Source organism: Eriocheir sinensis, chromosome 26, assembly GCF_024679095.1.
Source record: "Eriocheir sinensis breed Jianghai 21 chromosome 26, ASM2467909v1, whole genome shotgun sequence".
NCBI classification, from domain to species: Eukaryota; Metazoa; Arthropoda; class Malacostraca; order Decapoda; family Varunidae; genus Eriocheir; species Eriocheir sinensis.
The window spans coordinates 16,440,163-16,454,331 of record NC_066534.1 but is presented as its reverse complement, the minus strand read 5'-3'; the positions used below and the strand labels follow the sequence as shown (position 1 = coordinate 16,454,331).

Here is a 14,169-nt window from a genome sequence, read left to right as displayed (position 1 = left end):
ATTTTTTTGTGGTTTTTATTTACTTTAATTGTTTTTTTATTATTTTTGTTAATTTATTTTTTGTGATTGTTATTTTAATGTACTCTGTGGGTTGTTTTTTTTAAGTTTTGTTGATTTGTTTTCTGTGATTGTTATTTTAATGTACTTTGTTTTTTTTGTGTGTGGTTTTTTTTTGTTTTGTTGAGTTGTTTCCGCCACACCTGCGTACACCTGGCAACCCTGAACGCGCGGACACACACACACACACACACACACACACACACACACACACACACACACACACACACATAAGGTCCTGTATGAGTGTGTGTGTAGCAGAAGTAATGGAGGGAGGGAAGGGAGAGGGAAAGGAAGGGAGGAGGAAAAAGAGGAGAGGAAGGAGAGGGATGAGAGGAGGTAAGAGAGAGAGAAGGGGTCGGTTAAATAGATCCATGGTGTAGTGTTTGTCCCACGCCCTTGTCCCTCCTCCTCCTCCTTTAGGTTTCGGTTGTTGTTTATGGGGGTTAGATTTCTGCAAGAGGTCGTTAGGCCTGTAGAAGGCAGCTCCTTTGAACCTAAGCTCCCGCGAATCTACCCCCACCTATTATCACTGTCCATGAATTTATCTAATTTATTTTTGAATGTGACAATTGTATTGGCACTCAGTTTATTCCACTCATCCACCACTCTGTTAGTAAACAATTTTCTGCCAATGTCCCTGTTGAATCTGAATTTATCCAGTTTAAACTCATTACTACGTGTCCTACCCGGTTCTCTTACCAAGAAAACTTTATGAACATCCCCCTCATTAAAGCCCTTCATCCATTTATTAATCTCGATCATGTCTCCTAGTAGATAGTAGTAGTAGTAGTAGTAGTAGTAGTCAGGGTGCAGTGGTTGCACGCCTTCAGGGGCGCGGATGGCCGCCATTCCTGCCGTTGCCGTATCGCTGGTGCCACCATCTCAAAACTTCACTCGCCGCGCCACGCCTCAGACGCATCAATTTTTTTATGTATCAGGAAGCAAATAATGGTCCTGTACAGCGTTTACTTCGTCTCCCGACCCCGCCCTCCATCCGCCCAGGCCTTGAGGGTGGCTCAGGCCCGAGCTGGGGCTGCTCTACTCGAGCGCGCCAGCTCGGGGATGGTCCGGCGCTCCGTGGCTAGCCGGCAAACGCCGGCTGTGCCCAGCGAAAGGGCCAACAAGAAGAGGCTGTGGCGCTAAAGGGGAATGTGGAGGAGCCGGCCGCCCCCTCCGCCTGGAGGCCCTGTGGCCCCCGCGGTAACCGACAGTAAGGACAGGACGGTGCTAGTGGTGCCCCTGTGCACGGTGAGGACCCCCCGCCCGAGGCCGAGGATGCGCCTCACAGATAGCCCGCCCCCCATGGTGGGGCCGCCCTCCTGGGCGAGACCCTGCAGGCTGGGGTGGACACTGTGGGCGAGGACGAGGCCCGGCGGGGGACGTTCCCGGCCAGGACGAGACCCCCGTTCCGCCGAGGATGTGGAGGCCGCCGAGGAAGCCGCGGTAGCCCCAGCACGGTGAGGCCCTCCCCCAGGGTAGGGCCCCGCAGTTGGGGCACGCCGCCGAGGAAGCCGTGGTAGCCCCAGCACGGCGAGGCCCTCCCCCAGGGTAGGGCCCCGCAGTTGGGGCACACCACCGAGGAAGCCGCGGCCCCCCCAGCACGGCGAGGTCCTTTCCCAGGATAGGGCCCCGCAGTTGGGGCACACCACCGAGGAAGCCGCGGCCCCCCCAGCACGGCGAGGTCCTTTCCCAGGGTAGGGCCCCGCAGTTGGGGCAGGCTGTGGCTTCCCCCGGCGACGCCGCCACCACCCTCGCCAGCGGTGAGGGGTCCCAGGTGGTCCGCCACCACCTGCAAGTCGCCGCCAGGTTCATCGGGAGCCTAGCGGGGCCGGGGAAGCCCTCTTGGTCGATCAGGAGCGGCGCACCCTACACGCCGCGGCGCCGTGCTGGCCTGTCTCGTCCTGCTGCGGGGATACTGGCCTACTGGCGGGGCGGGAAGCGGCGGGCGTGACGGGAAGCGAGTCCTGCCACGTCCTGAGCGGCCCTCCACACCCCTGAGGCGCCACAGGGAAGGATCCTCCGACCGTCCACTCCTAAAGGGGGCGGCGGGCGGGCCCCCACCTGTTGGCCTCTGTGTTTCTTTTCATTACTCTCTATAGACTTTGCGTATCTACTTACCTGTTAGCTACGCCCCATTGCTGTTAACAGTGATGACGGCAACAACAACAATAGTAACAGTAATACACGAGCTGGACTTTAAGCCAGCTAAAAGAATCATGTAGTAGACTAGTAGTAGTAGTTGCTGTGGTGGCGGTAGTTCGTTAATAGCAGGTGATTGCGTAGTAGTGGTGGTGGTGGTAACAGTGGCAGCGGCAATAGTGGTAGTACGGATGGTGTGAATAACAGTAATGTATAGGTTCCCCTCCCCTCCTCTCTCTCTCTCTCTCTCTCTCTCTCTCTCTCTCTCTCTCTCTCAGACCTTCAGGAGTACTATTATATAAGGTTTCTGTTCCTTCTGTTTTTCTGCCTTGTCCCTATTGCAAGGCTCTCCTGCGGTGTTCGATCCCCTCTCGGAGCAGGTCTAGGTGTCGTCCATCAGTCTGCGGTCGTTTGTGGGGGGTAGTTGTTGTCCAGGCCGCGGGAAGGGTCGTTGTGTTGTTAGGGTATCTGATCACACAGTCTTGATATGGTAGTTGTTCATTTCTCTATTATCATCCTGGAGTACGGTAGCGTCCCTGTCTGATTGGATTACTCTACCGATCTTGGTATCATCTGCGAACTTGCTGACATCACTACTAATTCCTGTGTCCAAGTTATTGATGTATATAATAAAGAGCAGAGGACCCGGTGATGGGGAACTTTGTCGAACGCCTCACTGAAATCTAGATACAATATGTCATAGTTTTCATCTCGGTAAACCGCCTCGATTACTTTAGTGTAGAAGGACAACAGGTTAGTAAGGAAAGACCTCCTCCTCCTCCTCCTCCTCCATTCAACATCCATCTCCCTCTCACTTCCTCTGCCTCTCCATTATACATCCCTCTCCCTCTCCCTTCCTTTTCCTCCTCCTCCATTCAACATCCCCCTCCCTCTCCCTTCCTTCTCCTCCTCGTCCATTCAACATCCCCCTCCCTCTCCTTTCCTTTTCCTCCTCCTCCATTCAACATCCCCCTCCCTCTCCCTTCCTTCTCCTCCTCGTCCATTCAACATCCCCATCCCTCTCCCTTCCTTTTCCTCCTCCTCCATTCAACATCCCCCTCCCTCTCCCTTCCTTCTCCTCCTCGTCCATTCTACATTCCTCTCCCTCTCCCTTCCTCTGTCCCCTTTCTTCTATCCCTTTCCCTCTCCCCTTCCCTTTTTACATTCTACTATCCCTCTCCTTCCCTCTGCCTCTATCATTCTCTACATCCCTTTACCTTCTCCCTCCCCCTTTCTATATTTTACCATCACACACATTCTACTTCCCTCTCCTCCTCTCCCTCTCTCCACGCCAAGAAGTCACACTTAAGTTTTCGTCCAAGGAGCGATGAAAAGGTCGCGCGTGTCGGGGGTGGCATGTGACCTGTCTCCGCCTCGCCCGCCCCAGCTGTGATCCATCCATTTTTCCCTGCTCGTCCTAACCCTGACTTCATCTTTCGCTTGAGTCTTCCCTTTTGGGCGTTTTCTTTGGTTTGGTAAGTTGGAGGTCCTTTCGTTATGTTGGTTTTGTTGTTTTATCATTTTTTTGTGGTTTTTATTTACTTTCATTGGTTTTTTTTATTAGTTTTGTTAATTTTTTTTTGTGATTGTTATTTTAATGTACTCTGTGGGTTTTTTTTTTAAAAAGTTTTGTTGATTTGTTTTTTGTGATTGTTATTTTAATGTACTCTTTGTTTTTTTTGTTTTTTTTGTTTTGTTGAGTTGTTTCCGCCACACCTGCGTACACCTGGCAACCCTGAACGCGCGGACACACACACACACACACACACACACACACACACACACACACACACACACACACACACACACATAAGGTCCTGTATGAGTGTGTGTGTAGCAGAAGTAATGGAGGGAGGGAAGGGAGAGGGAAAGGAAGGGAGGAGGAAAAAGAGGGAGAGGGAAGGGAGAGGGATGAGAGGAGGTAAGAGAGAGAGAAGGGGTCGGTTAAATAGATCCATGGTGTAGTGTTTGTCCCACGCCCTTGTCCCTCCTCCTCCTCCTTTAGGTTTCGGTTGTTGTTTATGGGGGTTAGATTTCTGCAAGAGGTCGTTAGGCCTGTAGAAGGCAGCTCCTTTGAACCTAAGCTCCCGCGAATCTACCCCCATCTATTATCACTGTCCATGAATTTATCTAATTTATTTTTGAATGTGACAATTGTATTGGCACTCAGTTTATTCCACTCATCCACCACTCTGTTAGTAAACAATTTTCTGCCAATGTCCCTGTTGAATCTGAATTTATCCAGTTTAAACTCATTACTACGTGTCCTACCCGGTTCTCTTACCAAGAAAACTTTATGAATATCCCCCTCATTAAAGCCCTTCATCCATTTATTAATCTCGATCATGTCTCCTAGTAGATAGTAGTAGTAGTAGTAGTAGTAGTCAGGGTGCAGTGGTTGCACGCCTTCAGGGGCGCGGATGGCCGCCATTCCTGCCGTTGCCGTATCGCTGGTGCCACCATCTCAAAACTTCACTCGCCGCGCCACGCCTCAGACGCATCAATTTTTTTATGTATCAGGAAGCAAATAATGGTCCTGTACAGTGTTTACTTCGTCTCCCGACCCCGCCCTCCATCCGCCCAGGCCTTGAGGGTGGCTCAGGCCCGAGCTGGGGCTGCTCTACTGGAGCGCGCCAGCTCGGGGATGGTCCGGCGCTCCGTGGCTAGCCGGCAAACGCCGGCTGTGCCCAGCGAAAGGGCCAACAAGAAGAGGCTGTGGCGCTAAAGGGGAATGTGGAGGAGCCGGCCGCCCCCTCCGCCTGGAGGCCCTGTGGCCCCCGCGGTAACCGACAGTAAGGACAGGACGGTGCTAGTGGTGCCCCTGTGCACGGTGAGGACCCCCCGCCCGAGGCCGAGGATGCGCCTCACAGTTAGCCCGCCCCCCATGGTGGGGCCGCCCTCCTGGGCGAGACCCTGCAGGCTGGGGTGGACACTGTGGGCGAGGACGAGGCCCGGCGGGGGACGTTCCCGGCCAGGACGAGACCCCCGTTCCGCCGAGGATGTGGAGGCCGCCGAGGAAGCCGCGGTAGCCCCAGCACGGTGAGGCCCTCCCCCAGGGTAGGGCCCCGCAGTTGGGGCACGCCGCCGAGGAAGCCGTGGTAGCCCCAGCACGGCGAGGCCCTCCCCCAGGGTAGGGCCCCGCAGTTGGGGCACACCACCGAGGAAGCCGCGGCCCCCCCAGCACGGCGAGGTCCTTTCCCAGGGTAGGGCCCCGCAGTTGGGGCACACCACCGAGGAAGCCGCGGCCCCCCCAGCACGGCGAGGTCCTTTCCCAGGGTAGGGCCCCGCAGTTGGGGCAGGCTGTGGCTTCCCCCGGCGACGCCGCCACCACCCTCGCCAGCGGTGAGGGGTCCCAGGTGGTCCGCCACCACCTGCAAGTCGCCGCCAGGTTCATCGGGAGCCTAGCGGGGCCGGGGAAGCCCTCTTGGTCGATCAGGAGCGGCGCACCCTACACGCCGCGGCGCCGTGCTGGCCTGTCTCGTCCTGCTGCGGGGATACTGGCCTACTGGCGGGGCGGGAAGCGGCGGGCGTGACGGGAAGCGAGTCCTGCCACGTCCTGAGCGGCCCTCCACACCCCTGAGGCGCCACAGGGAAGGATCCTCCGACCGTCCACTCCTAAAGGGGGCGGCGGGCGGGCCCCCACCTGTTGGCCTCTGTGTTTCTTTTCATTACTCTCTATAGACTTTGCGTATCTACTTACCTGTTAGCTACGCCCCATTGCTGTTAACAGTGATGACGGCAACAACAACAACAGTAACAGTAATACACGAGCTGGACTTTAAGCCAGCTAAAAGAATCATGTAGTAGACTAGTAGTAGTAGTTGTTGTGGTGGCGGTAGTTCGTTAATAGTAGGTGATTGCGTAGTAGTGGTGGTGGTGGTAACAGTGGCAGCGGCAATAGTGGTAGTACTGATGGTGTGAATAACAGTAATGTATAGGTTCCCCTCCCCTCCTCTCTCTCTCTCTCTCTCTCTCTCTCTCTCTCTCTCTCTCTCAGACCTTCAGGAGTACTATTATATAAGGTTTCTGTTCCTTCTGTTTTTCTGCCTTGTCCCTATTGCAAGGCTCTCCTGCGGTGTTCGATCCCCTCTCGGAGCAGGTCTAGGGGTCGTCCATCAGTCTGCGGTCGTTTGTGGGGGGTAGTTGTTGTCCAGGCCGCGGGAAGGGTCGTTGTGTTGTTAGGGTATCTGATCACACAGTCTTGATATGGTAGTTGTTCATTTCTCTATTATCATCCTGGAGTACGGTAGCGTCCCTGTCTGATTGGATTACTCTACCGATCTTGGTATCATCTGCGAACTTGCTGACATCACTACTAATTCCTGTGTCCAAGTTATTGATGTATATAATAAAGAGCAGAGGACCCGGTGATGGGGAACTTTGTCGAACGCCTCACTGAAATCTAGATACAATATGTCATAGTTTTCATCTCGGTAAACCGCCTCGATTACTTTAGTGTAGAAGGACAACAGGTTAGTAAGGAAAGACCTCCTCCTTCTCCTCCTCCTCCATTCAACATCCATCTCCCTCTCACTTCCTCTGCCTCTCCATTCAACATCCCCCTCCCTCTCCCTTCCTTTTCCTCCTCCTCCATTCAACATCCCCCTCCCTCTCCCTTCCTTTTCCTCCTCCTCCATTCAACATCCCCCTCCCTCTCCCTTCCTTTTCCTCCTCCTCCATTCAACATCCCCCTCCCTCTCCCTTCCTTCTCCTCCTCGTCCATTCAACATCCCCATCCCTCTCCCTTCCTTTTCCTCCTCCTCCATTCAACATCCCCCTCCCTCTCCCTTCCTTCTCCTCCTCGTCCAGTCAACATCCCCATCACGCTCCCTTCCTTTTCCTCCGCCGCCATTCAACATCCCCTCCCTCTCCTTCCTTCTCCTCCTCGTCCATTCTACATTCCTCTCCCTCTCCCTTCCTCTGTCTCCTTTCTTCTATCCCTTTCCCTCTCCCCTTCCCTTTTTAAATTCTACTATCCCTCTCCTTCCCTCTGCTTCTATCATTCTCTACATCCCTTTACCTTCTCCCTCCCCCTTTCTATATTTTACCATCACACACATTCTACTTCCCTCTCCTCCTCTCCCTCTCTCCACGCCAAGAAGTCACACTTAAGTTTTCGTCCAAGGAGCGATGAAAAGGTCGCGCGTGTCGGGGGTGGCATGTGACCTGTCTCCGCCTCGCCCGCCCCAGCTGTGCTCCATCCATTTTTCCCTGCTCGTCCTAACCCTGACTTCATCCTTCGCTTGAGTCTTCCCTTTTGGGCGTTTTCTTTGGTTTGGTAAGTTGGAGGTCCTATCGTTATGTTGGTTTTGTTGTTTTATCATTTTTTTGTGGTTTTTATTTACTTTCATTGTTTTTTTTTATTAGTTTTGTTAATTTATTTTTTTGTGATTGTTATTTTAATGTACTCTGTGGGGTTTTTTTTTAAAGTTTTGTTGATTTGTTTTTGTGATTGTTATTTTAATGTACTCTTTGTTTTTTTTTGTGTTTTTTTTGTTTTGTTGAGTTGTTTCCGCCACACCTGCGTACACCTGGCAACCCTGAACGCGCGGACACACACACACACACACACACATAAGGTCCTGTATGAGTGTGTGTGTAGCAGAAGTAATGGAGGGAGGGAAGGGAGAGGGAAAGGAAGGGAGGAGGAAAAAGAGGGAGAGGGAAGGAGGATGAGGAGGTAGAGAGAGAAGGGGTCGGTTAAATAGATCCATGGTGTAGTGTTTGTCCCACGCCCTTGTCCCTCCTCCTCCTCCTTTAGGTTTCGGTTGTTGTTTATGGGGGTTAGATTTCTGCAAGAGGTCGTTAGGCCTGTAGAAGGCAGCTCCTTTGAACCTAAGCTCCCGCGAATCTACCCCCACCTATTATCACAGTCCATGAATTCATCTAATTTATTTTTGAATGTGACAATTGTATTGGCACTCAGTTTATTCCACTCATCCACCACTCTGTTAGTAAACAATTTTCTGCCAATGTCCCTGTTGAATCTGAATTTATCCAGTTTAAACTCATTACTACGTGTCCTACCCGGTTCTCTTACCAAGAAAACTTTATGAATATCCCCCTCATTAAAGCCCTTCATCCATTTATTAATCTCGATCATGTCTCCTAGTAGATAGTAGTAGTAGTAGTAGTAGTAGTCAGGGTGCAGTGGTTGCACGCCTTCAGGGGCGCGGATGGCCGCCATTCCTGCCGTTGCCGTATCGCTGGTGCCACCATCTCAAAACTTCACTCGCCGCGCCACGCCTCAGACGCATCAATTTTTTTATGCATCAGGAAGCAAATAATGGTCCTGTACAGTGTTTACTTCGTCTCCCGACCCCGCCCTCCATCCGCCCAGGCCTTGAGGGTGGCTCAGGCCCGAGCTGGGGCTGCTCTACTCGAGCGCGCCAGCTCGGGGATGGTCCGCTCCGTGGCTAGCCGGCAAACGCCGGCTGTGCCCAGCGAAAGGGCCAACAAGAAGAGGCTGTGGCGCTAAAGGGGAATGTGGAGGAGCCGGCCGCCCCCTCCGCCTGGAGGCCCTGTGGCCCCCGCGGTAACCGACAGTAAGGACAGGACGGTGCTAGTGGTGCCCCTGTGCACGGTGAGGACCCCCCGCCCGAGGCCGAGGATGCGCCTCACAGTTAGCCCGCCCCCCATGGTGGGGCCGCCCTCCTGGGCGAGACCCTGCAGGCTGGGGTGGACACTGTGGGCGAGGACGAGGCCCGGCGGGGGACGTTCCCGGCCAGGACGAGACCCCCGTTCCGCCGAGGATGTGGAGGCCGCCGAGGAAGCCGCGGTAGCCCCAGCACGGTGAGGCCCTCCCCCAGGGTAGGGCCCCGCAGTTGGGGCACGCCGCCGAGGAAGCCGTGGTAGCCCCAGCACGGCGAGGCCCTTCCCCAGGGTAGGGCCCCGCAGTTGGGGCACACCACCGAGGAAGCCGCGGCCCCCCCAGCACGGCGAGGTCCTTTCCCAGGATAGGGCCCCGCAGTTGGGGCACACCACCGAGGAAGCCGCGGCCCCCCCAGCACGGCGAGGTCCTTTCCCAGGGTAGGGCCCCGCAGTTGGGGCAGGCTGTGGCTTCCCCCGGCGACGCCGCCACCACCCTCGCCAGCGGTGAGGGGTCCCAGGTGGTCCGCCACCACCTGCAAGTCGCCGCCAGGTTCATCGGGAGCCTAGCGGGGCCGGGGAAGCCCTCTTGGTCGATCAGGAGCGGCGCACCCTACACGCCGCGGCGCCGTGCTGGCCTGTCTCGTCCTGCTGCGGGGATACTGGCCTACTGGCGGGGCGGGAAGCGGCGGGCGTGACGGGAAGCGAGTCCTGCCACGTCCTGAGCGGCCCTCCACACCCCTGAGGCGCCACAGGGAAGGATCCTCCGACCGTCCACTCCTAAAGGGGGCGGCGGGCGGGCCCCCACCTGTTGGCCTCTGTGTTTCTTTTCATTACTCTCTATAGACTTTGCGTATCTACTTACCTGTTAGCTACGCCCCATTGCTGTTAACAGTGATGACGGCAACAACAACAATAGTAACAGTAATACACGAGCTGGACTTTAAGCCAGCTAAAAGAATCATGTAGTAGACTAGTAGTAGTAGTTGTTGTGGTGGCGGTAGATCGTTAATAGTAGGTGATTGCGTAGTAGTGGTGGTGGTGGTAACAGTGGCAGCGGCAATAGTGGTAGTACTGATGGTGTGAATAACAGTAATGTATAGGTTCCCCTCCCCCCCTTCTCTCTCTCTCTCTCTCTCTCTCTCTCTCTCTCTCTCTCTCTCTCTCTCAGACCTTCAGGAGTACTATTATATAAGGTTTCTGTTCCTTCTGTTTTTCTGCCTTGTCCCTATTGCAAGGCTCTCCTGCGGTGTTCGATCCCCTCTCGGAGCAGGTCTAGGTGTCGTCCATCAGTCTGCGGTCGTTTGTGGGGGGTAGTTGTTGTCCAGGCCGCGGGAAGGGTCGTTGTGTTGTTAGGGTATCTGATCACACAGTCTTGATATGGTACTTGTTCATTTCTCTATTATTTTGCCTCGCGAACTTCTCTGCTTCTGGCTCTCTGTCTGTCCCGGTGTGTGTGTGTGTGTGTGTGTGTTTTCTTTTTCTTTTCTTTTTCTTTCTCTCTTTCTCCCTTTATCTCTTTTTTCCTTCATTCTTTCTTTCTCCTCAAGGCTCAACATACATCCCTGCACCGTGTGGCTGGCTAAGATTTACCAGAGAGACCCATAAAACACATGGAGAAAATGGTGAACTTCTAACCAGAGAGAAATAATTTTTAGGGGCAACTAAATCATACTTTTCAGCGAGTGTAGGTGCATGGTATAAGAGTGTACGTACATGCTGCAATACGTAATAGACAAGGGGGTAACGTTTGCCTTCACATGATCGTTGAAAAAAGGACTTTGATTAGCATTACGTTCTGAGAAAACACCCTGAAAGATAGTTGTAAAAAAAAAGTAGTAGGAGAAGTAGTAGTAGTAGTAGTAGTAGTAGTAGTAGTAGTAGTAGTAGTAGTAAAAAAAAGATATATAAAAAGTTCTGTGTGTGTATCATGGAAAGTTACTAGCCAAACAGGAGACGCGAGAAATGCTGAATAAAACCCACAAAAATATAAAGAGTTACATACACTCAAGCAAAGGAAGGAGGGGATTAAGTAAACACAGAGAGAGAGAGAGAGAGAGAGAGAGACTACTTCACGCTCCTTAGTGGTCGCGGTAAGTAAAGAGAGAAAGAAAAAAAAGAAGAAATAAGAAAAAAAAATATAGTGTTTGTGATGATGATTAAGCAAAGATTCGCGACTTACCGTAAATTAAGGAGTGCTATTAATAGTTTCTCTCTCTCTCTCTCTCTCTCTCTCTCTCTCTCTCTCTCTCTCTCTCTCTCTCTCTCTCTCTCTCTCTCTCTCTCTCTCTCTCTCTCTCTCTCTCTCTCTCTCTCTCTCTCTCTCTCTCTCTCTCTCTCTCTCTCTCTCTCTCTCTCATTTCTCCCTTCATCTTTCTCTTCTTCTTCCTCTTCTTTATCTTTCCTTCTTTCTCTCCTCTTTTCTTCCCTTGCTTTGCTTCTCTTTCATTTTTTATTCCTTTTTTCTCTTTGTCTATTTTCCTACATCATTATATTTGTTTTCCTCCTTTTCTTTTTCATCTGTCTCATTTTCTTTCCCTTTTCCTCCTTTTCATCCTTTCTTTCTCTCTTCCCTCCTTCCTTCCTTCCTTTCTTCCTTTTTTCCTTCTTCCTCATTTCCGTCATCTTTTCCTTCCCTTCTTTCCCTTCTTCTCTTCCTTTTTCATCCTCTTCACTTCCTCTTCCTTGTTCGCTTCCCTTCTTACCCTCCTCCTCCTCCTCCTCCTCCTCCTCCTCTTCTTTCCTTCCCATGTTTAAGTAACGGGGCAAGAGCTTGATAGCCCTTCACCTCCTCCTCCCACCCCCCACCCCCCTCTTTCCTCTCCTCCCCTCCTCTCCCTCCCTTCCTCTTTCCCCTTCTCTCTCTCCCACATCACTCTCCTCCATCTCTCCCGTTTTCTCCTCCTCTTTCTTTCCCTGTCTCCTTCCGTCTCCCCTCCTCTCCCTTCTTCTCTTCCTCTTTCCTTCTCTTCCCCCTTCTCCTCCTCCTCCTCTTCTTCTTTCGCATCCTTCTTCTCTCCCTCACTCCTTCCCTCTCCCTTCCACTTCCCCCTTTCCTCCACATCCCCTTCTCTCTCTCTCTCCCCAATCTTTCTCTCCTCCCCTCCTTCACCGTCTTCTCTCCCTCTATCCTTCCTTCTTCTCTCCTTCCACCTCCTTCCTCTTCCTCCTCCTCCTCCTTTTCCTCTCTCACATCTCTCTCTCACTGATCTCCTCTCCTTTCCCTCCCTCATTCCCTCTCGCCTTGCTCCCTTCTCCCGCTGCTCTCTCCTGACCTGACATGACCCCGCCAGGCATACACTCACACCTCTGTTTACACCTGGCGGCCAGGCGAGAAATTGACGTGTACTCAGTGGTCTGTTTTTTTTTTATATATACTCTCTTTCTTCCTTATCATCCCTCCTTTCTTCCTGCCTTCTCTCTTCCATCTTCTTTTCGTTCGTTGTATTTTCCTTGCTTTCTTCCCCTTCTTCTCTTTCTCTTTCAGCTTCTTCGTCTCCACTTTCTTGTTCTTTAAAATAGGTCTCGTAGGGGTCACTGAATCTTTATTTTATCATGGGTGTGCTGGAATTATTAGGGTATACTTATATATTTATCTTTCTTTTTATTCCTTCCTTTAATTAGTCCGTCAGTTGGTTTAGATTAGGTTAGGTTGGTCAGCTAGTTAGGTTAGTTTAGGTTAGGTTAGGTTGTTGGGTTAGATTAGATTAGGTTAGGTTAGGTTGGTCAGCTAGTTAGATTAGATTAGGTTAGGTTAGGTTAGGTTGGTCAGCTAGTTAGATTAAATTAGGTTAGGTTAGGTTAGGTTGGTCAGCAGGTTAGATTAGGTTAGGTTAGGTTAGGTTGGTCAGCTAGTTAGATTAAATTAGGTTAGGTTAGGTTAGGTTAGGTTGGTCAGCAGGTTAGATTAGGTTAGGTTGGTCAGCTAGTTAGATTAAATTAGGTTAGGTTAGGTTAGGTTGGTCAGCTAGTTAGATTAGATTAGGTTAGGTTAGGTTAGGTTGGTCAGCTAGTTAGATTAAATTAGGTTAGGTTAGGTTAGGTTGGTCAGCTAGTTAGATTAGGTTAGGTTAGGTTAGGTTGGTCAGCTATTTAGTTTAGTTTAGGCTGTTGGGTTAGATTAGGTTAGGTTAGGTTAGGTTGGTCAGCTAGTTAGATTAAATTAGGTTAGGTTAGGTTAGGTTGGTCAGCTATTTAGGTCAGATTAGATTAGATTAGGTTGGTCAGCTAGTTAGATTAGATTAGGTTAGGTTGGTCAGCGATTTAGGTCAGATTAGATTAGACTAGGTTAGGTTAGTAATAAGTTTGTTTGCAAGTTAGACAGTTAGATCGTTAGTCTGCCTATTCTTTTTTTTAATACGTTAGTGATTGAGAGAGAGTAAAGCATGATAGGTTATGTGGAGTGAGTGTGTGGAGTATGATATGTGGAGTGAAGATGGATGCATTAAGGGAGTGGAGAAAGAGAGATGGAGGAACGAAAGACAAGCTAAAGAGGGTGTGGAGTGAGTGGAATGCATTAGAGTGAGTGGAGTGAATTGGAGGGAGTGGAGTGAGAGAGCGTGAATGTGGAGTGTAGGATGATCCGGTATGGGGAAGAAAAAAAAGTGAAAAAATATATAAAAAAAAGTAAAAATTAAGAGACTGTGGAGTGTGAAGGTGTGGAGTGAGGTGGAGTGAGGTGGAGTGAGGTGGAGTGAGGGCCAGCCAGACACGACGCAAGGGGCAAAGTCAATAAGGCAGAGCTAAGCCAACAGTATGTGTACCCAGGGGGGGGGGGGGCACACACACACACACACACACACACACACACACACACACACACACACACACACACACACACACATACACACACACACACACACATCTTGGGTTCTCTGTGCTTAATTATTTTCTTCCATCAATATTATTTTCTGTTTTAGTTTATTGTTCTTTATTTCACACGCACATAGGAACACACACACACACACACACACACACACACACACACACACACACACACACACACACACACACACACACACACACACACACACATCTCGGGTTCTCTGTGCTTAATTTTTTTTTTTTTCCTTCAATATTATTTTCTGTTTTAGTTTATTGTTTTTCTTTTTCACACGCACATAGGAACACACACACACACACACACACACACACACACACACACACACACATCTTCCTTGTTTTTTTTCTATTTCTATATTTTCTTTCGCCAATATTTTCTTTTTTCGTCTTTTCTTGTAAATTTGGCAGTAGTTATTTTGGTCTTCTATCTCTTTTTTTACCTTCTTATGTGTATTTACTTTTTCTTTTCTTTTTATTTCTTACTCATCTATTTACCTGAACTCACTTTCGGTTTTCTCCAATATTTTCTTTTTCTACTAC

General features: G+C 50.9%; 1 protein-coding gene across 1 annotated transcript in view; it reads right to left on the bottom strand.

The window, feature by feature from the left end:
- Positions 1-1,199: 1,199 nt before the first annotated feature.
- The window catches only part of LOC127003913 (translation initiation factor IF-2-like), a 14,903-nt gene continuing 1,933 nt past the window's right edge, over positions 1,200-14,169 (bottom strand). Inside the window, exons 2-4 of the mRNA XM_050871017.1 lie at positions 8,712-9,218; positions 4,959-5,465; positions 1,200-1,744 (exon numbers count right to left, since the gene is read on the bottom strand). Of these exons, the coding sequence (XP_050726974.1) occupies positions 1,200-1,744; positions 4,959-5,465; positions 8,712-9,218 (1,559 nt within the window). The remainder of the gene's footprint in view (positions 1,745-4,958; positions 5,466-8,711; positions 9,219-14,169) is intronic.